The sequence below is a fragment of the Musca autumnalis genome, unplaced genomic scaffold, assembly GCF_047663935.1.
Source record: "Musca autumnalis isolate F117 unplaced genomic scaffold, ASM4766393v1 scaffold_3, whole genome shotgun sequence".
NCBI lineage: Eukaryota > Metazoa > Arthropoda > Insecta > Diptera > Muscidae > Musca > Musca autumnalis.
Window position 1 is genome coordinate 34825983 of NW_027411866.1, and position 26088 is coordinate 34852070.

At 36.1% G+C, this 26088-nt stretch overlaps 2 protein-coding genes and 1 long non-coding RNA gene across 3 annotated transcripts; all 3 read left to right on the top strand.

Annotated features, from left to right (window-relative positions):
* The first annotated feature begins 1623 nt into the window (after positions 1 to 1623).
* On the top strand, positions 1624 to 9326 carry LOC141396586 (general odorant-binding protein 19d-like). Its single transcript, XM_073972156.1, has 5 exons — positions 1624 to 1802; positions 8559 to 8631; positions 8730 to 8818; positions 8889 to 9013; positions 9103 to 9326. Exons 1-5 carry the CDS (start codon positions 1749 to 1751, stop codon positions 9158 to 9160), a joined length of 399 nt encoding a protein of 132 aa, XP_073828257.1. The 5' UTR covers positions 1624 to 1748; the 3' UTR covers positions 9161 to 9326.
* Positions 9327 to 14477: 5151 nt separating this feature from the next.
* On the top strand, positions 14478 to 15160 carry LOC141399340 (uncharacterized). The gene is made up of 4 exons (XR_012411823.1): positions 14478 to 14564; positions 14669 to 14830; positions 14891 to 14984; positions 15052 to 15160. It is a non-coding gene; the product is annotated as an uncharacterized lncRNA (long non-coding RNA).
* A 3462-nt stretch (positions 15161 to 18622) lies between these two features.
* On the top strand, positions 18623 to 24071 carry LOC141397093 (general odorant-binding protein 19d-like). The gene is made up of 5 exons (XM_073973010.1): positions 18623 to 18780; positions 22913 to 22985; positions 23491 to 23579; positions 23649 to 23779; positions 23847 to 24071. Exons 1-5 carry the CDS (start codon positions 18727 to 18729, stop codon positions 23923 to 23925), a joined length of 426 nt encoding a protein of 141 aa, XP_073829111.1. The 5' UTR covers positions 18623 to 18726; the 3' UTR covers positions 23926 to 24071.
* Positions 24072 to 26088: the final 2017 nt, after the last annotated feature.

Genomic DNA, 26088 nt, shown 5'->3' on the forward strand with positions numbered 1-26088 from the left:
GAATTGCGGCAATATTGGTTCTTGAAAGTTGCTTGTTGAATAATAGAGTCCACGATAACATAGCCCATACCATGGGAAGGCCTTGACTCAGTCTTCCTACAGTTGGTACCCTACAGCAAACCAGAGAAATGCCGATGGGATTGTGTTTGCCAGGCATCCTCGCTGGAACGACTATGTTACGTCTTCGATCCCAATGCGAGAGACAGGATCAACGTTTTCTCCACGAGGAACAGATTTTGCCTATTTTCTTCATTAATACTATCGTGGACTTGTTGTTGTAGGTTTGTTAGCAAAAAGTCGTCCATCTCCCTGAGTTACTACAGTATACTGAATTGCGGCAATATTGGTCCTTGAAAGTTGCTTGTTGAATAAAGAGTCCACAATAACATAGCCCTCCATACCATGGCCAGGTCTTGACTCAGTCTTCCTACAGTTGGTACCCTACAGCAAACCTGAGATATGCCGATGGGATAGTGTTTGCCAGACATCCTGGCATCTGATAGGTAGATAACCTATTGCGGGTCACAATTTCTTTCATTCATTACTTTCAGAATATTGAATCTAATCTAAATTATTATTAAAATATCTAAATGTTGGGATAAATACTCCAAATCGTTAACATCAATGATAATATTCTTATTCTGCTGACTCGTTTGAGTGCCGATGATAGTAAGTCCGATTAGAGTCTAATTTAATTATACATTTTAAAATTATTTCATAAGAAATAATTGAAGACAAAAATCTAACATTTACCAAATTGACAATGCCATTAGAGAAAGAGATTCAAATCGCCAATTTCTGAGATAATTAGTGAAATTTTTATAAGCTATTGTTAGTTGATAAAAGAAGATTTTTATAGGTGAAAAAATGTGAAATTTCTGAAAATTCTATCATTTATTACATCCAGAATATTGAATGAGAGAACTTGTGGCTTTTAAAAATCGAAATCTATTAAATTTAAAATAACTATCCCTTCTTGCTGAAACCAATGATAATACATTTTAAAACTGCTGACTCATATGAGTGGTGATAGTAGGTCCGATTAGTGCCTAATTAAATTGTACATCTTCAAATTATTTCGTAAAAAATAATTAAAGATAAAACTCTAACATTCACCAAATTGACAATGCCATTAGAGAAAGAGATTCAAATCGCAAATTCGTGGGATTAATAGCGAAATTTTTATAAGCTATTGTTAGTTGATAAAAGAAGATTTTTACATGTGAAAATAAATGTGGAATTTTTCTTCTGAAAATTAAACTTAATTGACGATCAACATATTGGCAAGGCAAGTTGTTATTATAACCCCAAACAAAAGCAGTAGCTTTGGCCGCTGAGGAAGGGACGGATGGATGAACTTCATTTATATTTTATGGTTGTGTGTAAACAACCTTAAGGTGTCATGTTTAAGGCAATGTCATTAAGTCTGGTGGCTCTCCACGCTCATCACCACCTATGACTATGACGACGACGATGTTATATTGAAGTTTGATTTTGATTTTGTTTTTTTTCTTCTTCTTCTTGATATCTAATTGTTACATCCAATCAAATATTATTCTCATGTATGCACTCAAAAATTCTCAGTGTAATTAAATTGATATTGAAAACAAAATTCAGCTACATGGAAAATTAACGACAAATTGTTGTAAGTTTTAGAAGAGTTCAGGCAATTGTTAATAAATACTGAGGTATTTTAGTTGATTGAAATTATTTGTGGTTTGCAGTTTAAGACAAGAGTTAGTAAAAAAATGAAATTTTTTGGTGTTATTGTGTTGTTGGTGGCAGCTGTCGGTTATATAAGGGTAAAGTATCGAATTTAGTTGTTTAAAGTGCAACAGAGCTATTTTAGAATAACGAGCATTTTAAAGTGTTGAAGTTTGTTGCGTTTGTGTCTTAAGTCTTTTGTTTCATTTGGCATAAAGTGCTATAAATATGTCTACATAATATTGCTATTTGATAACGAAAAAAGAAAAAAAAAAACAAATTCAAATTGGGCTATACAATAAGACAAGACAAAATAAACATTTTTTGTTCGGTGGTTTGCTGTCGACTCAGATATAAACATGTAAGAACGGTGTTAAATTCGGTCGGGCCGAACTTTTTATGCCCTCCGTCTACATACCTTTACAATTTTTTTTTTCAAATAAATATTATCAGCTGAGCCAGACTGGGGTTTAAACCCACGTCCTTGAAAAACACAGGAAAAAAGTGTTCTCACGGCGTGTTAGTGGTCAGAGTCAAACTCGTAACTTTCAAAGGCAGCGCTAAGCGTTTGTGATGAAAGCACAACTAAATGGAAAAATACTCATTGTTGTTGTAAAAAAAAAAAAAAACAAAACAAACATGCATTTGAAAGAAGAAAAGTTCGAGGACAGCGAAGCCGCTCCACATCCAATATGTCTGTAGAGCCTTTACCGAAGGCGAAACATGCATGTCACATAGTGGTGGCTTTCCTTCTTCAATTGCTTTATTGATCATAAAGCTCGAGTAAAAAATTAAGGAATTTTTTTTTACTGCAGGGAACTTCAAAAGTCAAATTACGAGTAGCTCCGTCAAACAATGTATCTACAACCCTCAAAATACCGAAAATCGGGAGGTACCATTCTATGGGAGCTATACCAAAAGTGAAGAAGTTTCGTGACCACTGAAAATTCAAATGTGAAATTACAGCTAGTTCGATTTTTGATGGAAAAGTTTCGTGACCACTGAGAACCTCAAATGTCAAATTACAGCTAGTTCGGTTAAAAATTGTAGCTAAAATCTTCAAAATACCGAAAATTGTGAGGTACCATTATGTGGGGGCTACAACAAAATATTGATCTATAATGACTATTTCTGGTGGAGCAGTTTCGTGGCCACTGAAAACCTCAAATGTCAAATTACTACTAGTTCGGTTAAAAATTGTAGCAAAATTCTTAAAATACCGAAAATCGGGAGGTACCGCTATATGGGGGCTATACCGAAACATGGTCCTATGTTCGCGATTTCTGTTGGAAAAGTTTCGTGAACACTGAGAACCCCAAATGTTGAAGTATAGCTAGTTCGGTGTAAAATTGTAGCTAAAATTCTCTAAATACCGAAAATCCTGAGGTACCGTTATATGGGGGCTATACGAAAACATGGACTCATGTTGAAAACTTTTGGTGGAGAAGTTTCGAGGCTACTGAGAACATCAAATGTCAAATTACAACTAGTTCGGTTAAAAATTGTTGCAAAAACTCGCAAAATACCGAAAATCGGGAGGTACCGTTATCAAGGGGCTATACGAAAACATGGGCTCATGTTGAAGACTTTTTGTGGAGAAGTTTCGAGGCTACTGAGAACCTCAAATATCAAATTTCAGCTAGTTCGGTTAAAAATTGTTACAAAAACTCGCAAAATACCGAAAATCGGGAGGTACCGTTATCTAGGGGCTATACGAAAACATGGAGTCATGTTGAAGACTTTTTGTGGAGAAGTTTCGAGGCTACTGAGAACCTCAAATGTCAAATTTCAGCTAGTTCGGTTAAAAATTGCAGCTAAAATCTTCAATATACCGGAAATCAGGAGGTACCGTTATATGGGGGCTATACCAAAAACATGGACCTATGTTGACGATTTTGGTGGAGAGGTTTCGTGATCACTGAGAACCTCAAATGTCAGATTATAGCTAGTTCGGAATATAAGTTTGTAGATCACTGGGAACCCTAAACGTCAAATTAATGCTAATTCGGTTTGAAAATGTGACTAAAAACGTCAAAAATATCTAAAATCGGGTGGTACCGTTATATGGGGGCTATACCAGAACGCGGACCGATATAGCCCATCGTCGAACTTGACCTGCCAGCAAACGAAAGACGCATCTTCCAAAATTTCAGCGTCCTATCTCCATTTTTGTAGATGATAGAGTGATTACCACAGGCGGACGGACGGTCGGACATGCACAGATAGACTCAGAATTTTACCCTGATCAAGAATATATATACTTTATAGGGTCACAAATGATTATTTCAATGCGTTACAAACGGAAAAACAAACTTAATATAGCCTCCATACCATGGCACAATTACCCAGGTAGTGGCATCGTAAAATTTTGAATATGTTACGTCAAAACTTTCTTTATGTTGTTGGGGAAATTACAACAAAAATAATTTTTTATAAAGGGATTTGACTTTTCATATTCGATCAGCTGGTGTGATACCACTACCTGGTAGTTCTGCCATGCTCCATACTATGGTGGAGGGTATAAAAATAACGAACATAAATGTCATTCAGCTGGAAAATTTATTCGGGGTTATATCAGAGCATGAACCTGATTCGACAATTTATGTTGTTGCTGGGCGTGCTACCTCCCTGAATCTGCGATTATACGGACAACACTCGTCAACAACGCCTAAAAATTGGTCAGCCGCAATCGGGACTCGAAGGCCTTGTCATCAAGGTGTTTACAGACTTCCATGGACTGGAATATCTAACGATACGAGAAGGCAAACTGTTTGTCGCCTGGGATGGATCAGGTTCCGTCTCGCACCAAGGCAATAGGAATTAATTATGCAATTAATCCAAAAAAATATTTTATCTACTTACAAAAAATTCAATTCGTCAGGGAAATAAAAATTTTCACAACTAGTTTTGGCATTTCGGAAGGCCATTCAATAATCTGGAAATAATGAATGGGAGAAAATGTGACAGACCAAAGGTTTTCCAGCTAATGATCTCTTACCTAACAGAGATCTGTATGAGACCGGAGTCCCGTTGATCTCTGAGCGCCACAGCATAGCATAGAATTAGTTGTCAAATCCTTGCCATGGTAGTGGTGGCCTATGTCAGTATCTCCCAATCATTTAATACTGGAGTGATTCAGTCAACTACCGATGTAACTATAGCTCAGGGAGGGGACAACTATGTAATTTCAGGCCTACAATTACAAGCCAATGACAGTATGACAGAGCAAAATTGACAATTGTTATCCATCCTAGGAAACCTTAGTCTCTGACAGGGTAGCAGTCTTGTTGTGGTCAAAGACATTTTTGCGACAACGAACAGATCGCTACAGAGTACGACTCCGATCTCGGCGGAAAATACAACCCTTTGCGATCGTCTATCTATTGTCTATCGTTCAAAGCCGATAGATCTAGTCGTCTGAAGCAGGATGCAATTAAAGAATAAGCTCTAAGAACACTAATCCAGCCAATAGTGTTTCCATAATCTTATTGCAGATCTTTGCACTTAAGAAGTTTATCGACAGGGAAACCTCCTCCATTATAATAAAAGGAATTCAAGTTGACCACGACCAATCTTAAGGTTGTGAGTATGTTCAGAAAAAAGTAACCTCACACATCCAAGAGAAATCTTGAACCCAACACACACTTGTGACAAGAACTGAGGGGAACATCCTAAAGAAGTGCAATGATCTGCGGTAAGATGTTGTGTACTCGAGCGACATACCCGTTTTTGTGCGTTATGGCCAGATTCTTTGAGAACAGGACTTCCTTCTTGGCACAGGAAGTGCACACAGGATGCCCAAAGCCAGTATAACTGCTGGCTCCAAAGTTCCCAGATGAACTTCGAATGGCAGTCATATACATAACTGACCTGGAGAGGAATGCCAGCAAAAGTCGATTGCTGCTGAAAGTCTGAGGACCCAATTTGGTAAGCCACTTCTTACAAAGAAGTCATAGCCATCTGCTGTGAGAACAACGAGTCCAAGAACTTCCTTATTCGCACAATGGGCCTTAAAAAACTTTGAAAAGCCTGTTATTCCTATGAAGGAGATCCCCTGTAGGAGAGTGTTGCAGGACAGGGTAATTTTGCCTTCATTGGACTCTGCGAGCATAAGGACAATACTCAGCAGATAAAACCTGAACAATACAGTTGTGTTGTAACAGTGTTTATTATTGTATGTTTGCGTTTTTCTGCTCAATCTGACTCTGGGTCTATCTTCAGTTCCAGGAAAGTGGCTGCTTCGATGGGAAGTAACCTCAGATATACTGGAGTTAGATGAGTAGGTTTGACAGAGCGGTTGAAAAGATGCTGTGTGTTGTACGGGTCCATGCCGCATACTGGTCAGATGTTTTGCACAGTGCTATCGATACTTGCCCAATAGGAATTTAAGCGACTGCAATATCCTGAGCGTACTCTGGTTTGGTGTTGCAGCTGACGCTCCTCAGCCGCAATAGATGGGGCAGTTTGTGGTCAGAATTCTGAGAATTTTTGGGCAGTTTGTGGTCGCAATTCTGCTACCATCGACCACGACATTCAACTTTCTTCTATACTGTGCCGTCCATGTGGTGAACAGAGTGGCCGTAGATTTAGTGGCGGATATCTGCATATTCCGCGCGTGGAAAATGTGGTAAGATCGGTTAAATAGGAGTTCAGTCTCAAGGAAGGTACTTGACGCCAAGATCGTACAATCGTCCGCATACGTTACGATCGCAATGCCTTCTGGAGGCAGTGGAATACAGGAGAGGTAGGGGTTAATCTGTTCCGGAGATATTAACCCACCTTGGGGAGCTTCCTGCTCCACTCTACGGGGTTTGGACTTCTTGTTCCTGAATTCCACGTACGACTGGCGTCCACACATATAATTTATTATCCAGTGTTTCAAGTTTGGCCGGAGGGTTGTCTGCTCTAGGTCCTCAAACAGCATGGAGTGCCTGACAGTATGAAAGGCTTTTGATAAGTCAAGCGCCACCATTACTGTTTTATCAGACGGCGGTCTCTGCTTGAGTCCTCGACAAATATGTGTGGAGATAGCGTGCAACGCTGTTGTTGTGCTGTGCTGCTTGCGGAATCCATTCTGATGATCGGCAACTAGATAGCTATTTCTGACACTGGGGAGGACTAAGGCCTCAAGGGTCTTTGTACGATTCACTTTTGCTGGCATCCTAGCCTGGCTTCATTAGCGGGACCATTCTGCCTATTTTCGAGACTTCGGGAACAATTAGAATGGCTAGCGACAGGTTGAGAACTTTAGTGAGATACTCCACTCCCGGCTCATCCATCAGGGCCCACCGCTTTGGGTGATTTAGCGTTCCTGATGACATTCGCAACATCATCCATTGCAAACTGTGGTGGTTCATCCTCGGCAGGAAGAGATCTGATGCGAAGTAGTACTCCCCTCTTCGCCATGTCACTCCCGGGGTGCTCGAAAAGCTGTCGATTGAAATAACCTATCTTCCTATCCTATCTTCCCTCCTTCCGGGGTTCAAGAGTGACTTAACCATTCACCACAATTCACTTATTCCGGCTCCAATGTTGGAACTCTGCCGATGATTTACAAACTTGTTCCGTTTATGCTCGCCGACCAGCCTGATAACTTCCAGTGTCCGCTCCCTGACTCTGGGGTCATTGGTGTTGGCTCGACGATGCTCATCACGCTCATTTGCTAATCTTGTCGCCTCTGCTGGGAAGTTTGGTCTTACTTCGGGTATTCGACCAACAGGTATATGGGGAGCGGCTGCAGCTGTGATAATGTCTCGGAACGTCCTTTTCGCTACCCGAACATCAGAAGGATTGGGCAGTTCTTTGAAGCGGCGATTGCTAAACTCTCTGAAACCCAGTCAGCTTTCTTATGATTGACTGAATATGTGGCGTATCATCTCTGAACGCCGCATATTCAGTCAATCATAAAATCGGGTGGTCCTTGTAGCGAAGCCTACAGTTAGAGAATGCAAAGTGCTATGACGCTTTCAGAGTCTGTCTATATATCACCTACCATGAACTTTGAACACACGAATATACTTAAGCTAGGGTCACACTAGGCAAATATTTGCTCCAGCGACAGGGAGTGTGTGTTTACTGAGAGCAAGTGAGCATAAATTTCAATGCATTATTTACGCTCATTTGCTCTCAGTAAGCGCACACTGCCGGTCGCTAGAGCAAATATTTGCCTAATGTGACCTTAGCTTTACTTATACCTAGCAGGCTCCAAATCACAGTGGTCTATCCGTTTTTTCCACTTGTTATCATCTAATAGCTTGTTGACATCAAGCTCTTGGATTCCTGCTCCGCTCTTCAGAAATCTGATCATCTTGGTCGCTTCCGAAAAAGTGGATGGAGTGTTATTGATTTCCTTGGGAGGATCCTATGATTTGCTTTGTTTAGCAGCGCCTCGTTCTTTCTTTTCGTTCACATTGTCCACCTTCTTCTGAACATTCTCTTTTGTGGGGATTATCACGACGGTTGTGTTTGTATGGTTGGCTGTGTGCTTGTCGCAGTTCCTTCGACCAAAGACGCCAAGTTATCCCCATTTGTGGGAGCTATTTACTCACGATCTCTGGTTGACGATAATGTGTGACTCGCTGGCAGATCATTAATATCAGTCGGTACTTCTTCTTCCATTATTAATTTTTTTTAGGGAACACACCCATAGTCAGTTTTATGTCCGCCGGAAACTCGAAGTTTTCCAGAAGCTAGTGATCATACAATTCTGTTCCAAACAGCTCAAATCAAATGTGATGGCCTTAGTTTGGAGTAGAATAGTATGGCCATGGTAAAGTTCTTAACCTTGACAGGCCTCGCATTAACCAGCAGTATATTAGAAAACTTATGAAACATTTTTTTTTCCATTTCTACAGGCTGAGGAGTTGAGCAAGGAAAACCTCGTTGTCGTAGCGGGTGTCTGCAAGGAAGAAAAGGGGGCTTCAGATGGTAAGAGAATGACGAACATTTAATGAGAAATTTGGAAAAATCTGACTAACATAATTAACAATATATTTTTAAATATTATTAAATTTGCAACATTTTAGATGACGTTGCAGCGTTGAAGGCACATGAGGCACCAACCACCCATGAGGGTAAATGCATGGTGGCATGTATAATGGAGAAATTCGAAATGGTAAGTTTAAGGGTGACGTGTCTTGAAATCTATCCTGATTGATATATAAATATTGTTTTCCAAACTTTAGCTTGCCGATGGCAAGTTGGTCAAAGAAAAGGCCATCGAGGTTGGCGTTGCCTTATTTGATGATGATGAAGCTAAAGCTACCGCAGTTGTTGAGTCCTGTGAATCATTGGAGGTGGATGATGATCCGTAAGTAACAAATTTCAAAAATGACTTAATCGATCTATTATTTATTTACTCTAATTGTTAATCAAATTTCTATTCTTTCCTCCTCATAGCTGTGAAGCTGCTGTCCAGTATGGTGGTTGCCTTAAAGAACACGCTGATGCCCATTAATTTCTACCAATAACGTTGTGCGTTGCGTTAAAGGTTTGCCAATATATATCCATTATGAAGTTTTGTGTAACATAATTTTATCCTGTGTCAACATTTAATGATTGTTAAAGCCTTTCTTTTGTTATATTTTTTCAAAATATTTCCTAATAAATAAAGCATTTAAAAACGCTGCGTTTATAAGTGATTTTAAGGTTTAAATGAAAACACTGCAAGGGCGAACTTTGCTATCCAGTAATAATTTCGATGTGTCAGTTCGCCTCTCATGCAAATATTCCTGCTATAAAAAAGCTGTTAACAGCCTCACATCCCTTTGGGAAGACGGCAAGCCAGAGAGGACGAAATCTATAGCTTGACAGAGTGGAAAAGAGGGCATAGGCTAGAAGTCAATTCCATAGAAGCCCACTAAAGAAGTTTCTAGAAACGTCATAAGCAAAATTCGACTAGAGAGGTTTTATTCCCTATAGAAGTCCACTAAGGAAAACTTCTATTTGAAAGAAAATTTCGGTAGGAGTTCTCCGGGTTGGACTTTTATTTATAAAAAGTCCCCGAAAGAGGGCTTTTATTCGTAAACAAAGTTTTTTCCTATGAAATTCGACGTAAGAGCAATTTTAATCGGTAGAAGCCCTGTCGAGATGAATTCCATTCGGTCCTTTAGTAAGCACTTCTTTTCAGTGAAAGTCGTCTAAAAAGGACTTAGGTTCGGTAGAAGTCCCCTGAAGAATACTTTCATTCTCTAGAAGTCTCATAAGTAGGATTTTTGGCTTACAGATATAAGGCCCCATGAGATAACACCCCAAATTTAAAATAGGCCCCAAACAGGTCTTCTGGGGTCTAATTGCATTTGTCATTGAGGCCTTTTTGCACATATTTAGGACCCAAATGTAATCCAGTGTTTAACAGAATAAACAATTTGGGGTGAAATTTCGAAAGCTATTGTGAAGAAAACGAACAAAAAAAACGCTGCCCGGACATAACACTCACGGATATAACTCCCAAAATTCGTTGAGAGTTATGTCCGTGAAGCAAAGAGGACATAACTACAAACAAAAACCACGGACAAAATTCCCAACGATTTTTTCCTTAATTCAAAGTTATTTTTTTGCTTTTCGAAATTATCCATTATTTTCTATTGATCAAAGAACTGTTATAAATTTTAGAGAAGAAGTTAGAATATGAGCGGAATTGTACATTTGGGAAGGCTTAAGTGCCAAACAATTTGTCAGTAGCAGCTCGGAGAAATTTTACCAGACCACGGTATTCGACGAAGACATTTCGTATATACGAGTATATTAATTATTTAAATTGAAAAAAATTTAATCGGGACATTTTTTATGTGTTTGCATTTTTTACAAAAACTCTGTATTTTCTTAAATAGTAAAAATATAGTTGATTGAGTGGAGTATTCCCCCATTGGCTCAACTTCATTTATTACCCTCTATTACAGAGAGTAATGTTTTTCAAAACGAACTGACAGTGTTGCAAAATTTTACTGATCGCTACCAATATCATGATTTCATCCCGGCGAAGGGAATTATCAATTGGCTTCTCAGTTTTTGAAATGAGGCCTTTTTAGCGAAAAACCGAACTCTTTAAGTGTCTAGTATTCCCATATAAATGAGAATCACACTCACTTTTCGGCTTTTCCAAAGAAACACCAAAATCAAAATATTCTGTAACATGTCAGCACGTATCAACTAAGAATTCATCGAATTCTGTGAGTTGAAAAGAACATCACCACAGTTGCCTGTGAGGTTGTTGTTGGAATTTTGTTTTTAACAAATTTACCTTTGCGCGTGCCTCCGCTGTTTTTTTGTTTGTTTTGTTTATTGTTGAAGATTCAATCTCATTTGATTGCTTGAGTGGAGTATTCCCCCATTGGCTTAACTTCATTTATTACCCTCTATTACAGAGAGTAATGTTTTTCAAAACGAACTGACAGTGTTGCAAAATTTTACTGATCGCTACCAATATCACGATTTCATCCCGGTGAAGGGAATTATCAATTGGCTTCTCAGTTTTTGAAATGATGCCTTTTTAGCGAAAACCCGAACTCTTTAAGTGTCTAGTATTCCCATATGAATGAGAATCACACTCACTTTTCGGCTTTTCCAAAAAACACCATGAAGTTGAGCCAATGGGGGAATACCCCACTCAAGCAATCAAATGAGAAAACTGCCTGAAGGAGCATTCCAATGCTTTTGAGATGTAGTAGAGAGTTCTTAATTATTGTCTTGGCTATAATTTTTGTCTTCGTACTGGATCGAAAATCTTAATGGTTTGGCTGTTATATGCCAAAATATCCAAAAACCCTAACTGAAAAAAAATGCTTCGTTGTATCAATGAACGGGTTTCATTGATTATTTTTCATTGATGCTATGAAATGTTACATTAATACAATAAAATGTTTAGTTAAAGCTATGAAACCTTAAGTTAACTAAAATTTAATGATTTTTTGTTTCATTGAATAAATTAAACGGATTTCATTGATGTGAAGAAACTTTTTATTTCTTTAAATTTAAAAAAATATGTGAGTATTGAAACTATGCTTAATAGTATCTGCTTAAAAAACTAGTATTCAAACATCTTTTAAGAAAATGGTGGAAAATTGTTTTTAGCTGGCTCCAAAACTTAATGATATAGTTACATTAAATAAATGAAATAGTTTCATTAAATAAATAAAACAGTTTCATTGAATGAATGAAACATTTTCATTAAACAAATGCAACAGTTTCATTATATAAATGAAACATTTCCCAGGTCCCCAATACTATTTTGCGGAATGAAAAAAGGTTATGTAATATTGAAATCTTATCTCTATTATGACCCTTAATTATCATTATACCCTACACCACTATGTGGTAAGGGGTATTATGTCTTTGTGCATTTGTATGTAACGTGCAAAAGGAAGCGAGATAGACATATAGTTCCTTGGAGGGATATACATAGAATCACTATCTGAGTCGATTTATGCATGTCCGTCCGCCCGTCTGTCCATGTATTTTTGTTCGCAGCCTAGAGGTCGCATTTTTTGTCCGATTCAGCTGAAAATTGGGGACTACAATTTTTTTAGGAATAGGAAAAACGCTATTTCTTTTGGTGAAAATCAGTTCAGATTTGGATATAGCTCTCATATATATTTTCGCCCGATTTGGCGTATTTGATGCACCAAACACGCTATATACGTCCAATTTTGATAAAATTTTGCTTGTGTGACTGAATTCGGTCTACAAATAAGTGTGCCAAATTATATCGAAATCGGTTCAGATTTGCATATAGCTCCCATATATGTTTTCGGCCGATTTCACGTATCTTTTGTACCACATACGCTATATATGTCCGATTTCGACGAAATCTAGAAATAAATGTGCCAACTTATATCGAAATCGGTTCTGATTTGGATATAGCTCCCATATATATTTTCGCCCGATTTCACGTATTTGCTGCACCAAACACGCTATATACTTCCGATTTTGATGAAATTTGGAATGTTTGACTGAATTCGGTCTACAAATAAGTGTGCCAAATTATATCGAAATCGGTTCAGATTTGGATATAGCTTCCATATATATTTTCGGCCGATTTCACGTATTTTCTGTACCAAAAACGCTATATAGTTCCGATTTCGATGAAATTTGGAATGAATGACTGAATTCGGTCTGGAAATAAATGTGCCAAATTATATCGAAATCTGTTATGATCTGGATGTAGCTCCGATTTATATATTACATATTCACAGTGGTGTAGGGTATCATATAGCGGCCACGCCCGACTTTGTTCCTTTCCTTACTGGTTTTTCTTCCAATTATTTTTCTTTATTAAACAAATGTTTTAAGTTTTCCACAATCATAAACAGAACACATTTATAAATCTGCCACGTACATACATATGTGTGTATATAATCACATACATCAAATATATATATATGTATGTACGAATATTTGCAGAAGCGTCACTAACAGCGTAACTGTACAAAAATACCTTACTTGCTTTACTAGCGATTTGCTTTGATATACATACATACATAGGGTAAGTGCACCAGTAGTCGGCACTTTAAGGATTCTCGTATCTTCAGCCGTATGTCATTCCGAGTCTAAATATCCAATCAAATTAAATTTAAGTTGTTATGATTCGTTATTTTGTGTAGTTTTAGATTATATAAAATTTTTTTTTTGATTATTTCTGTTCAATATGCAAAAAGTACAATTTTAGTGAAATACTGCTTTTTCACCAGTAGTCGGCACCATTCCCCAATAGTCGGCATGGTATGATCCAGTAGTCGGCATGTTATATTTAAATAAAGAAAAAATGCATGCTTTACATTTTTTCTTAAATATTTGAAAGAACTATAGCTTAAGCATTAGTTATTTATAAATTTCTAGTTTATTTGTATTCATTTCTATTGATTTTACTTCAAAAAAATAAGGGAATTTAAACATATTGTTTAAATAAATTAGTTCGTACCAGTAGTCGGCATCTGTTACCCAGTTGTCGGCACCCCACAACGTACGTACTTCAAATCATGGCTAATATTGCTTAAAATCGCTAAAGTTCCTTTCAAATTAAAACTATTTTTTTATTAATTAACCTCTAAAGTATTTCTTTAGTATTTTTTATAATTTTTAGCTAAAGGTAATCGATAAAAATCAATGTTTATAACCCCATGCCGACTTCAGGCAAATTTTATATTTTTTTGTCCCTAAAGTCGGCATCAGCAAAAATTGCACAATTATAAATATTTTTTAAAAATGTCTTTTTCTGAAGTGTTCTTTTAACTGTTCTCTACCAATATAACAAAAATGTTGTGGAAAATTTCTTCATTTTAAAATAATTACAGAGTTTATAAGGTTAACATCTCCACAATTTTTTTCTTAAGAAACATGCATTTTCGGTTGTGGTGAAAAACACTCACTGACAAAAACTTAAATGTCGATATAATAATTGGTCCTAGCTCAATGAAATTTTATATAAAGTTAGCTGACAATATTGTTGAAGAATTTTTAAGATTATTTTCCTATTTTGTTTTCCTAATTTTTAGTTATTTGAGTTCAAATTCAATAGGTGCCGACTACTGGTACATGCCGACATTAGGTGCACTTACCCTATTCATTCTCATTAAAATGTTTGTCTCATTTTCTCTACTTGGGTATCAAGGCTTATTCTCTCGGTATGATATTCTCTGTTATTCCTTGTTATGTAATTCATTGTTGTTATGAAGTAAATTCCAGCAGTGCGGTGTGAATGTGCGTGTGTGCGTTTAACAAGCAGAAAATACGATTAGGCAAAACAACAATAAGCGCTGGCTTAAGTTGATCAGGAAATTTTCAACAACGTTGTTTTAGTTGACATTATAACGCCGCCAAGTGCGGATGAAAAAATTTACGATTTGTGTTTTTAACTTAGAAAAGTAAGTATGTAATAATTGGGTAAACTATTTCTGTTAAGTTTTATGTATTCATTTGTTTATTTAGCTGAATTTTTATTTATTTGTTTTTTTTTGTCTTTGTAAAGATGCAATAGAACATCTAAAGAAGAGTGGAATGACGGAGAAAATGCCAAGAGCTAGGTGTCCAGCGACAAAAGACAAATAAATTACTAAATTTTTTTATGATTCTCAATTTTACTTACTGGTGACACAACGCCCAATAAGATCATAAACTTCGTTGAAAGTAGGTATGAAGTGTTTAATGTGAAAAGAAAATACAAATATTAAACTAAAACTCTTTCATGTAGTTTTTAAGTGTACAGTTGTTTTATGTGAATTTTGTATGTTGTATCGCAACATCATGGACGTGCACAGGGGATGACTCAGCGGCAAAATATGAAGGTAAGTTATTGTGTAAAAAACCAGTTATTTAGTTAGCAAATTGTTATTCTTTCAATTTTACTTACAGATGACAACGACCAATGGTTTCATTAATGTATGTAGTTAATACCTAAGGAATTAAGAATGACGTCTTGTACCCAGGTCAAAACTAATTGCAATAAACTGAATTAAACATATTTAGCATTGGCTTAATTTTAATTCATTGTGTGAGTATGAAATGACATCATAACATAAATGAAATTTTACATTACATCAATGAAATGTACCATTGATTTTGAACCAACGTAATTCTTCATTTCATTAATGAAAGTATTTCTTTACATCAATGAAAGTATTTCATTACACTAATGAAAATATTTCATTATATAAATGAAAGTATTTCATGGCATTAATGAAGAAATTTCATTGCATTAATGAAAAGGTTTCATTGCATCAACGAAGAAGTTTCATTGCATTAATGAAAAGTTTTCATTGCATCAATAAAGAAGTTTCATTGCATTAATGAAGAGGTTTCATTGCATTAATGAAGAGGTTTCATTGCATTAATGAAGAGGTTTCATTGCATCAATAAAGGAGTTTCATTGCATTAATGAACAAATTCGTTAATTTTACTTCAAACTCAATGAAACTTTTTCGTTTATTCAATGAAGCTCTACGTTGGCTCAAAATCAATGACAAATTTCATTGATGGAACGTAAGATTTCGTTTATATTATGAAGCATTTTCTTTCAGTGCAGGATAAAAAACCAAGTCAAAATCCGCGGGCTCGATGTTCACTTTAGACATATGGTCTAGTAGACGTTTTTGCTCAGTACAATCCCAAGAATCAGAAACTCCAGGCGCCCGTTAACATTTTTCCTTCCATACAAATCGCCCCGGCCTACTGATGGTATATCTCTGTCGGCAAAGCCGACTGATACTTTTTTACACTGTTTTATTTAACTTGCCTTGTTGTCCGTTTAGTTCAAATCTAGTAACTCATTTTTAACACGGTTGCAGTTGACCAATCGAACTGAAATTTTGCACACTTTTCAGATTTGGATCCGAAGACATGAATATGAAACCAAAACCAATATGGGCCCATTTTTTCCTACAGCCCCCATATAGCAGTACCACCCGACTTAGTTCGAATCTAGTAACTCATTTTTAGCACAGTTGCAGTTGACCAATCGAACTGAAACTTCGCACACTTTTCGGATTTGGATGACAATACATGAATATGAAACCCAAACCAATATGGGTCCATTTTTTCGTATAGCCCCCATATAGGTTTTGTCTTCATTTTTTGTCCGAATTGCTTGTAACTTGGCATTTAGAGTTACCAAACTGCCCCACAAAAAAATGTGGACATTGGCCAGATTTTGGTGTAGCCAGCATATAACGGTACCACTCGATTTCAGGTAATTTAAAGTTTTTATCTACATTGTCGGCCTAAATTGACTATAATTTGGTTATGAACTTCTCAGTGGTCAACAAATTTAAAAATAAAAAATAATTGAAAAAAAAAACTAAGTTTCAGTTTTTTTATACCCTCAGCATTTATGCTAACGAGGGTATATACACTTTAATACGGGCAAAACTACCGGTACTTCTCCCCAATATTTAAAAAATTTCACAAAACTGCTAGGACGATATCACTTGAATGGGGGCAACCAATTTGGTCCAAACTTTGGATCTCCTAATATTTTGTCAAAATTTAGTTTAACTTCTAAAATGGCCCATATCGGTCTTCGCTAAAGGTACCTCCCCCACAAAAGTTCAGCATTTGTACCTTAGTGGAGTTAATTCCTAATCCACATTTTTGTCGGCAAGTTCAAATGTCCAAAAAGGGCAAAAAATTCTGAAGAAACCTTAAATACATTTGATCTGTCCGTAGGTAAAAGTTTTACTTCACATTGGCTGAGGGTATATATTTGTCGGCAAAGCCGTCTGACACTTTTTTATTTGTTTTAATTATTTTATTACTTGTTTTATATACATTTTCATGCATATGCTCTTTTCAAGCTATAACTTTGTACACTATGTAAACACACACGTAGTTGAAGTTGTTGTAAATATGTAAAAATATATATTGTTGAAAAAATATATACAGTATAATCTCGATAATTCGGACACCACATGCTTCGGCTGTGTCCGGATTATCGAATTGTCTGGATTACCGAGTAGTAACAAAAAATATAATTATGTAAGTTTAAATCATTAATAACGGACAATTACCAAATAATTACCTGACATCTAAGGTAAACGAACTCATATTGAACAAATATCACGAGTTTTTACCATTTTGGAATAGTTTTTTACTTTAGTTGCTTCAACAATTTATTTCAGTCTATTTTTTAGCATTTAATGTACAAATGATTTTTTGGTAGTCATAAATGCAACTTTGTATTTGATTTATCGAGTCTACAAAAATTAATCTATTCCCAAATAAAACTTACCTTATTTTCTTTCTTATATTCTCAACATTTTGGATGCAGCCACTTCAGATAATATTTTTAAAATTATATAACATTTTTAATTAGTTATACGCTACACCACCCTGTGGTACGGGTATTATGTGTTAGTGCATTTGTATGTAACATGACTAAGAAAAAGAGATAGACCCATAATTCCTTCTAGGGATATGCATAGAATCACTTTCTCAGTCGATTTATGCATGTCCGTCCGTCCGTCCATCCGTTCGCAACATACCGATCGCATTTATTGTTCGATTTGGCTGAAAATTGGGTTAGATCATCTTTTTTAGCCCAATGAAGAACGCTATTGCTTTTGGTTCAGATTTGGATATAGCTCCCAGATATATTTTCGGCCGATTTGAGGTGCATCAACACGTTGTATCTGTGCAATTTTGATGAAATTTGGAATGTGTAACGGAATTAGGTCTATAGATAAATGTTGCAAATTATATTGAAATCGGTTCAGATTTGGATGTAGCTCCCATATATATTTTCGGCCGATTTGAAGTATTTGATGCACCAAACACGCTGTATCTGTCCAATTTTTATGAAATTTGGAATGTGTAACGGTATTAGGTCTATAGATAAATGTGCCAAATCGGTTCAGATTTGGATATAGCTCCCATATATATTTTTGGCCGATTTTTGGCATTTGGTGCACGAAACACGTTATATATGTCCGATCTCAATGAAATATGGAATGTGTGACGGAATTTGGTCTATAAATAAGTGTGCCAAATTTTATCGAAATCATTTCGGATTTGGACATAGTTCCCATATATATTTTCGCCCGATTTAAGGTATTTGATGCAATAAAGACGCTATGTATGTCTAATTTTGATGAAATTTGGAATGTGTGACAGTGTTTGATCTAGAAATATATGTGCCAAATTATATCGTAATCTGTTCACATTTGGATTTAGCTCCCATATATATTTTACCTATTCACAGTGGTATAGGGTATCATATAGTTGGCCCCGCCCGACTTTCAACCTTTCCTTACTGGTTTTCATTTGCATTCTCAGGGTATTATCGACCACAGATTACAGCCTAAAGTAATTTTGGGATTTTTCTTTACATTTATCTGTGAATAAATCTTAATCTATGGCGGCATGTTATACCCCTATCATCATTTCAGTTCCCGTAACAAAATAATTGATTAAGAATATTTTGAAATTTTGCGAAATATAAATGGAAATAAAATCATCAATGTATGTTAGTTGGAAAACAACTAGAATAGTACATAATAGTGTTTTCTTCTCCTGTAGAAGATTTTTGAAGTGAAAATGAATTATTTAAGTCTAGTGGGTCTTTTAACAGTTTTGTTGTGTTATACAAAAGTAAGTAAATATTTATTAACAAAAAAACTTTAAATAAGCAAATAAAAAGAATCGTTTGACGTTGCCGACAGCTAAATATCTCAGGCTGTGTCTGTTAAAAAATAAATAACTAAACAGAACGGTGGGCCTTAGTGTACTATGAACACAACTCTAATCTTAAAAATAAATAGCCTTTTTAAAGGTGACAAAACAAAGTATGGAAATTCCAGTGTTAATTTTAAGGCGTTTGTTGGGTATTTAATACACATAAATATTTACTCTAATAATTCCAGTGACATATCGAATTAACACAGTCTACACCCAAAAACCCCATAATTCCTCATATATTGCAAAAACACCACTTGGGTGGGATTTTTGTAACATTCGGGTCATTATCGAGAATGGAGAATAAACAAGTAAAAAAGTATCAGTCAGATTTGCCGACAGAGATATACCCTCAGCCTATGTGAATTAAAACTTTCATCTACGGACATATCGAATGTATTTAGGGCCTTTTCAGAATTTTGAGGCCCTTTTTAACATTTATCTTACCGAAAAAATGTGGATTAGGATTAAAGTTCAAAAGTGTTGCGAGGAATGGACCGACTTAGGCCATTATGAAAGTGGATCTGATTTTGGGAGTCATATCTTTTCGATAGATATCGCACCCACTAGTCATTTCAGGGGTCATGCCGGGAAGCATGAACTTGTCCACGGAAAACATAATATAGCTGTAAACAGGACCACAACGAATAGCATCGGTGTACATTTCCCAACCATCTTCGAACAGACCCTAAACTGCACTTAAACAAAACTGTTGAACTTTTGCGGGGGAGGTACCTTAAAGAGAGGACCATTATGGGCCATTTTGGGCCTTTTTAGAAGTTAAACTAAATTTGGACCAAATTGGTTGCCCCGTTCAAGAAAGTATTGGGTGGTAGTACCGGAAGTTGTGGACCGGTATTGCCCATCTTCGAACTTATATTAAATGTGGACAAAATATAACGAAGGTGAAATTTCGGACCAAATCGGTTGACCAGTTCGAGTGCGATAGTGCGCTACACATGGTGCCATAGGGATTTTTACAACTCTATTTTCTCAGGAAGTATTTATTTGTTCCTGAAAAAACTTGTTCCAAGTGATTCGAGAGCAGGTCTTAAAGTGAACTTATCCGAAATTTTATGTGGAAGGTACCTGAAGAAGTGGACAAATATAGTCCATATTCGAACCTGATCTATTCCTAATACATATATTAGGATGTGTAAAGAATGGTCCAAATCGGTCACTCCCTTCAAGAGGTATCGTGCGCACAATTTTTTGAACATTTTTGAACTTTTGTGGGGGAGGTACCTGAAGGAGTGGACCGATATGGCTTATCTTCGAACTTAAACTAAGTTGGGACAAAATATTACGAAGGCCAAATTTTGGACCGAATCGGCAGATCCATTCGAGAGTTACCTTGCGCTCCAACAACTACACACGGCGTCACAGAGGTTTATTGAACCTTTCAGGCTATTTTCTTAGGAAGTATGGACTTGCTCCTGATGAAGCTTTTACCGTCGTATGGGGAGGGCAGTGAATACAAGTTTCTACAACAAAAATCAAAGCGATTCAAGAGCTGGTCCTAAACTGAACTTTTCCGAAATTTTTTTGTAGGAGGTACCCGAAGGAAAGGACCTATTGTTTCCATATTCGAACCTCATTTAAGTCTGGTAGAAATTTCATGATGTTCAACATATGGACTAAATCGGTTACTCTCTTTAAGAGTTATAATGCGCACCAATTTTCCGAACGTTTTCGAACTTTTGTAGGGAAGGTATCCGAAGAACTAACCTAAACTAAGTTTAGGTAAAATATTACGACACCCAAAATTTGGTTCGAATCGCCAGACAGAAAAACAGACAGACGTATGGCAGGGCTGAATCTACTCCGAATTGTTTGAAATGGATTTCGTTCAAATAGACGTGTGGTCTGAAACAATTTTTTTCGTTGAGGCTCATTTTTATCATATCAAAGTGTTTATACCCTCGTTAGCCTAAAGACTGAGGATATAAAAAACAAAAGACTTAAGAAAGAAGCACACAATGCATTTCAGGGTGTCTCAAAATAGCAGATAAATAGATAAATATTTAAAATTCTATCCTCTGTTTTTATACCCTCCACCATATGGAGAAATAATTAAATTTGTCATTCCGTTTGTAACACATCGAAATATTCGTCGGAGACCCTATAAAGTATATATATTATTGATCAGCATAAAATTCTATGTCTTTTATTTATTACTTGTCTTTTATTTATTACTTGCAGGACGGTTGGTATTGAAAATGGGATATATCGGTCCACGTTGTGATATAGCCCCCATAGAACGGTACCTCCCGATTTTCGGTATTTTTAAGGTTTTAGCTTCATTATCCTACCAAAATTTGGTACGTAGTCTTCTTTAGGGGTATAAAGCTTTCCCCCAGAATTTTGTCGGTATCGGTCCACACCTTCATATAGCCCCCATAGAACGGTACCTCCCGATTTTCGGTATTTTGAAGGTTTTAGTTTCATTATCCTACCAAAATGGCTGAAATTTGGAACGTAGTCTTCTTTAGAGGTGTAAAACGTTCCCTTAGAATTTTGTTGGTATCGGTCCACACCTTCAGATAGCCCCCATAGGACGGTACCTCCCGATTTTCGGTATTTTCAAGGTTTTAGCTTCATTATCCTACCAAAATGGCTGAAATTTGGTACGTAGTCTTCTTTAGGGGTATACAACTTCCCCCAGAATTTTGTTGGTAGCGGTCCACACATTCATATAGCCCCCATAGAACGGTACCTCCCGACTTTCGGTATTTTTAAGGTTTTAGCTTCATTATCCTACCAAAATGGCTGAAATTTGGTACGTAGTCTTCTTTAGGGGTATACAACTTCCCCCAGAATTTTGTTGGTATCGGTCCACACCTTCATATAGCCCCCATAGAACGGTACCTCCCGATTTTCGGTATTTTGAAGGTTTTAGCTTCATTATCCTACAACAATGGCGGAAATTTGGTACGTAGTCTTCTTTAGGGGTATAAAACTTTCCCTTAGCTTTCCTAAAAATGGCTGAAATTTGGTACGTAGTCTTCTTTAGGGGTATAAAACTTTCCCCCAGAATTTTGTCGGTATCGGTCTACACCTTCCCGATTTTCGGTATTTTGAAGGTTTTAGCTTCATTATCACACCGAAATGGCTGAAATTTGGTATTTAGACTTCGTTGGGGGTACTCAAACTCCCCTTTAAATTTGTCGGTATAGGCCCACGCCTTCATATAGCCCCCATGGAAAGGTACGTCCCGATTTTTCATATTTTGAAGGTTGTGTCTTCAATATTCCACCAAAATGGCTGAAATTTGGTATTTAGTCTTCAATGTGATATAAAACTGTTCGTCAGAAATATGTCTGTACAGGTCCACGCATTCATATTGCCCCATTTCTGACTAACATTCGTCGGTATAGGTCCACGTTTCGATATAGCCCCATAGAACGGTACCTCCTGATTTTCGTAATACTGAAGATTGTGACGTCAATATCCAACCGAAATGGCTGAAATTCGTTATTTCGTCTTCCAAGAGTTATAAAATATTCCAGAAGAGTATTAGAAGCGTACTTCTTGATTTTCGGTATTTTTTAAGTTTTAGTCACATTCTCTTACCGAAATATAGGAAATTTGGTATTAAGTCTTCTTTAAGGCTAAAAATTTTCCGTCAGAAATTTGTCGGTATAGATCGACGTTTTGAAATAGCCCATATAGAATGGTGCCTCACATTGTTTTACCGAAATTTAGTATTAAGTCTTCTTCATACACGAAAGGAAACTAATTATTCCATTTTACTTCAATACAACTTGTGGTGGAGGGTATAACAAGTTCGGCCCGGTCGAACTTAACACCGTTTTTACTTGTTCCATTTGAACATTTCGCATTTTGGCTTCTTTATTTTGGCTTTATATATTATTTATATCCATTATTTCTTGTGGCAACTAAATACAAAACCAGCTCAAACCCAACGAGAAAGTTAATACAAATTATAAAAATTAACATTAAAAGATCTTCGTCCTAACAGGCAACATTTGAAAATCTAAACAAAATCAAAATTTTGTAATAATAATTTATATATTTTCTAAATTAGGCTCAGGAGTTTACTAGGGAAAATGTGTTGGCCATAATCGAGGAATGTAAGACAGAAGAAGGTGCTTCAGATGGTAAGTTTTTAATGGTAGTGATATCTAAATGTACATATTGCCCATTTCCTCCAGCTTAAATTAATTATTGAATTTTAACTTCCCAACTTAAAAAGATTAAGAGCAATTATTATAAGTGTTCTTTTACTATCTGATGGATTTGAAACGCAAAATAAACCAATTTGGAGCCATTAAAAATATATGATTTTTACATTGAAAGTTAATGCAAGGAAGCTCTTCCTTGCAATCCAATCATCACTTTTAACTTGATGTTAACCGGAACGCAATATATCCGTTCGGTAATATAACGAAAGAATACTCATAATAATAGGGGGTATGTCAAAGTTTTCAAGCTAATAAAATGCCTGCATTTAACTAAATGAAAAAGCAAATGTTTTCGTGTACAGCATACTTTCAGGCGTTTTCTAATACATATTCATATTGTTCTGCAATTTAATTTTATTTAAATTATTGTTATTATTTAAATGCTAAGCAACAATAAAAAATTAAAATTTTTATTTTCAAGATGACATTGCAACATTTAAAGCCCGTCAGCCGCCTTCCACCCCAGAAGGTAAATGTATGCGTGCCTGTCTTATGAGACATTTGGGCGTGGTAAGAAACAATTAACAAAATATTTTTAAATAAATATTCATAGAAACGTTGTACATATTTTTATTTTAGTTAGTCGATGGTGACCTCTCTAAAGAAGAAGCCATTAAATTGGCCGAAATTGTCATACATGATGAGGACAAAGTTCATTTGGCCACAACTTTGGTGGAATCCTGCGAATCCTTGGACTTTCATGAAGATCCGTAAGCACATTTACAGAAATTGTGAATAGATTTGTTTGAAAATATTTTAAATATGTTATTCTTTTAGATGTGAAGCTGCTGGCCAATATGTTTCATGCATGTATAAATATGCCCAAGAACATGGTATTGTCAGTGATGATGACTAAAATTTATAAGTTAGCATTTCATTCCAATAAAGAAAGAACCAACTTATGCATCGGCACATAAATAAAAAATGTAATAAATTAATATAGAATATGTATATCAGAAAAATATTAATAACAAGTTAAATAAATTTAATTAACTCCATTAAGAGGCAAACGGAAGTTCCCAGAAGGTCCTGTATAAACCCCAGAAGAAACAGTTAGCACCAAAGCATGCAACCTTTTTGGTGGATTTATTTTGTGACCACTGGGAACCTCAAATATTATATTACAGTTAGTTCGAACAAAAAAATTAACTAAAACCCACAAAATACCTTTATATGGGGGCTATATCGAAACGTGGACCTATGTTGAAAATTTTTGATAGAGTAATTTTGAGACAACCGCGATCCTCAAACGTCAAAGGGAACTAAAATCCTAAAAACACCAAAGTCGGGAGGTACCGTTATATGGGGGCTGTACCAAAACCTGGATCTCTTTTGTCAACCTCAAATGTTAAATTACAGATGGTTCCGTCAAAAAATGTAGCTATAACCCTGAAAATACGGAAAATAGGGAGGTACTGTTATATGGGGGCTACACCAAAACATGGGCCGATGTAGCCCATTTTCGAACTTGGCCTGCTAATAGAAAAAAAAAACACTCGGGCGCAAAAGTATAGCATTCTAGCTTAATTATTGCGGACGCTAGAGTGATTAAAACAGACGGACATGGCTATATCTACTCATAATTTTATACTGATCAACTGATTATTTCAATGCCTTACAAACGGAAAAACAAACAATGGAAAACTTGAATGGGAAACGGGAACTTTTTTAACAGTAGGGCAAAATTGACAAAGCCTTTCTTAATATTTTCCATCCGCCACACGGCTATGTGGTTGTATTTTTATTATCTGCAAAAATGCAAAAAAAAAATATATAGTCCTAGTGGACATAGGTCCACGCCCGATTTAAGGTATTTGTATGTCATTTGGCATTTAGGGTTCTAAGCGGTTAATTAACTTCTACACAAAAACTGCGTACACACCAAAAATTGCGGTCCACGTTTTGGTATGGACCAGAGATCCGCAAAATGCATATAAAAGGCACACTCTATTGCCTTTTCCCAAAAGCGAATAGTGCAGTGCCTTGCATATAAAAAATATGAATGTGCAAAAAGCAGATTCACCCCAAAAAATGATTCACTGCTTTAGTGCATGTTTGCTTGCTTTTACATTTGTATTCACACGATTCGCAAATGCAGTATGCACAATACTGCATACCACCACACAGTATCGTACCATCTTCTGTTTGAATAAATGAATACATTTGCCAAATTTCGCTTTTTCTTTGAGTTTCTTTAATAATAGGATAAACTAAACTAGTAATTGTTTTTATTGTCTCAACATTAATTTTTTATGTTTATTAACATGTAAATTTGACCAGAAATATCTACTGCTTTTCGTAATGCAACGTGCTTTTTCGAAGGCAGAGTGCAAAAAAAAGGCAACGAGCTCTTGTAGTGTGTTGTGTGTGTGCAATTGGCACACACTCATGAAAGTAAAGGCAAAGCAAGCAATAGCATTAAATAGAGATGGCAATAGCAAGCAATGAAAAAAGCATGAAATCGCGAATATGCATTAAAAGCGAGTGGCATTTTGCGGACCTCTGGTATGGACCCATACAATCGTACAAATGACTTAAATGTTTTTCACTAACATTTCGAACAAAATTTGTTGTCATAAAGCCACCCCGAAAATTTTGATTAAAAGTTTCATCACCATATTTTTGTCGAATCTCGATAAAATATTACAAACATATTGGGAAAATATTTACTAAACATGAAAATGTTACTAAAAGCGACCGATAAACGATTTCAAACCAATAATTTATTAAAAAGTGTTTTAACCAATATTTGTTGTTATAATGGTTTTCAACGTTTGTCAAATGTTGTCGCTCTCGGTTGCTGTGATCAGATCGAAAAGTGGGAATATAAATCAGTGCTTATGTGTAAATAATGGTGCTTATACATTTTATGATTGGAACCAAATTTTTTAATTGAATCCAAAAATCGGAAAAAGGAAAATGGGAATATTTTATTGGACGAAGAAGCAATCGCACGGTAATACTATTTTATATATTTGAAATATAATGTAACTATTTATTATTTTAATTCCAGATGCCG

Bases quoted from the DNA above. Each gene is read 5' to 3' on its own strand.
- LOC141397093 (XM_073973010.1), top strand. From the start codon at position 18,727: ATGAATTATTTAAGTCTAGTGGGTCTTTTAACAGTTTTGTTGTGTTAT. The intron at 18,781-22,912 runs GTAAGTAAATAT...TTTCTAAATTAG, and splicing joins TTTTGTTGTGTTATACAAAA to GCTCAGGAGTTTACTAGGGA. The intron at 22,986-23,490 runs GTAAGTTTTTAA...TTTATTTTCAAG, and splicing joins AGAAGAAGGTGCTTCAGATG to ATGACATTGCAACATTTAAA.
- LOC141396586 (XM_073972156.1), top strand. From the start codon at position 1,749: ATGAAATTTTTTGGTGTTATTGTGTTGTTGGTGGCAGCTGTCGGTTAT. The intron at 8,632-8,729 runs GTAAGAGAATGA...GCAACATTTTAG, and splicing joins AGAAAAGGGGGCTTCAGATG to ATGACGTTGCAGCGTTGAAG. The intron at 9,014-9,102 runs GTAAGTAACAAA...TCCTCCTCATAG, and splicing joins TTGGAGGTGGATGATGATCC to CTGTGAAGCTGCTGTCCAGT.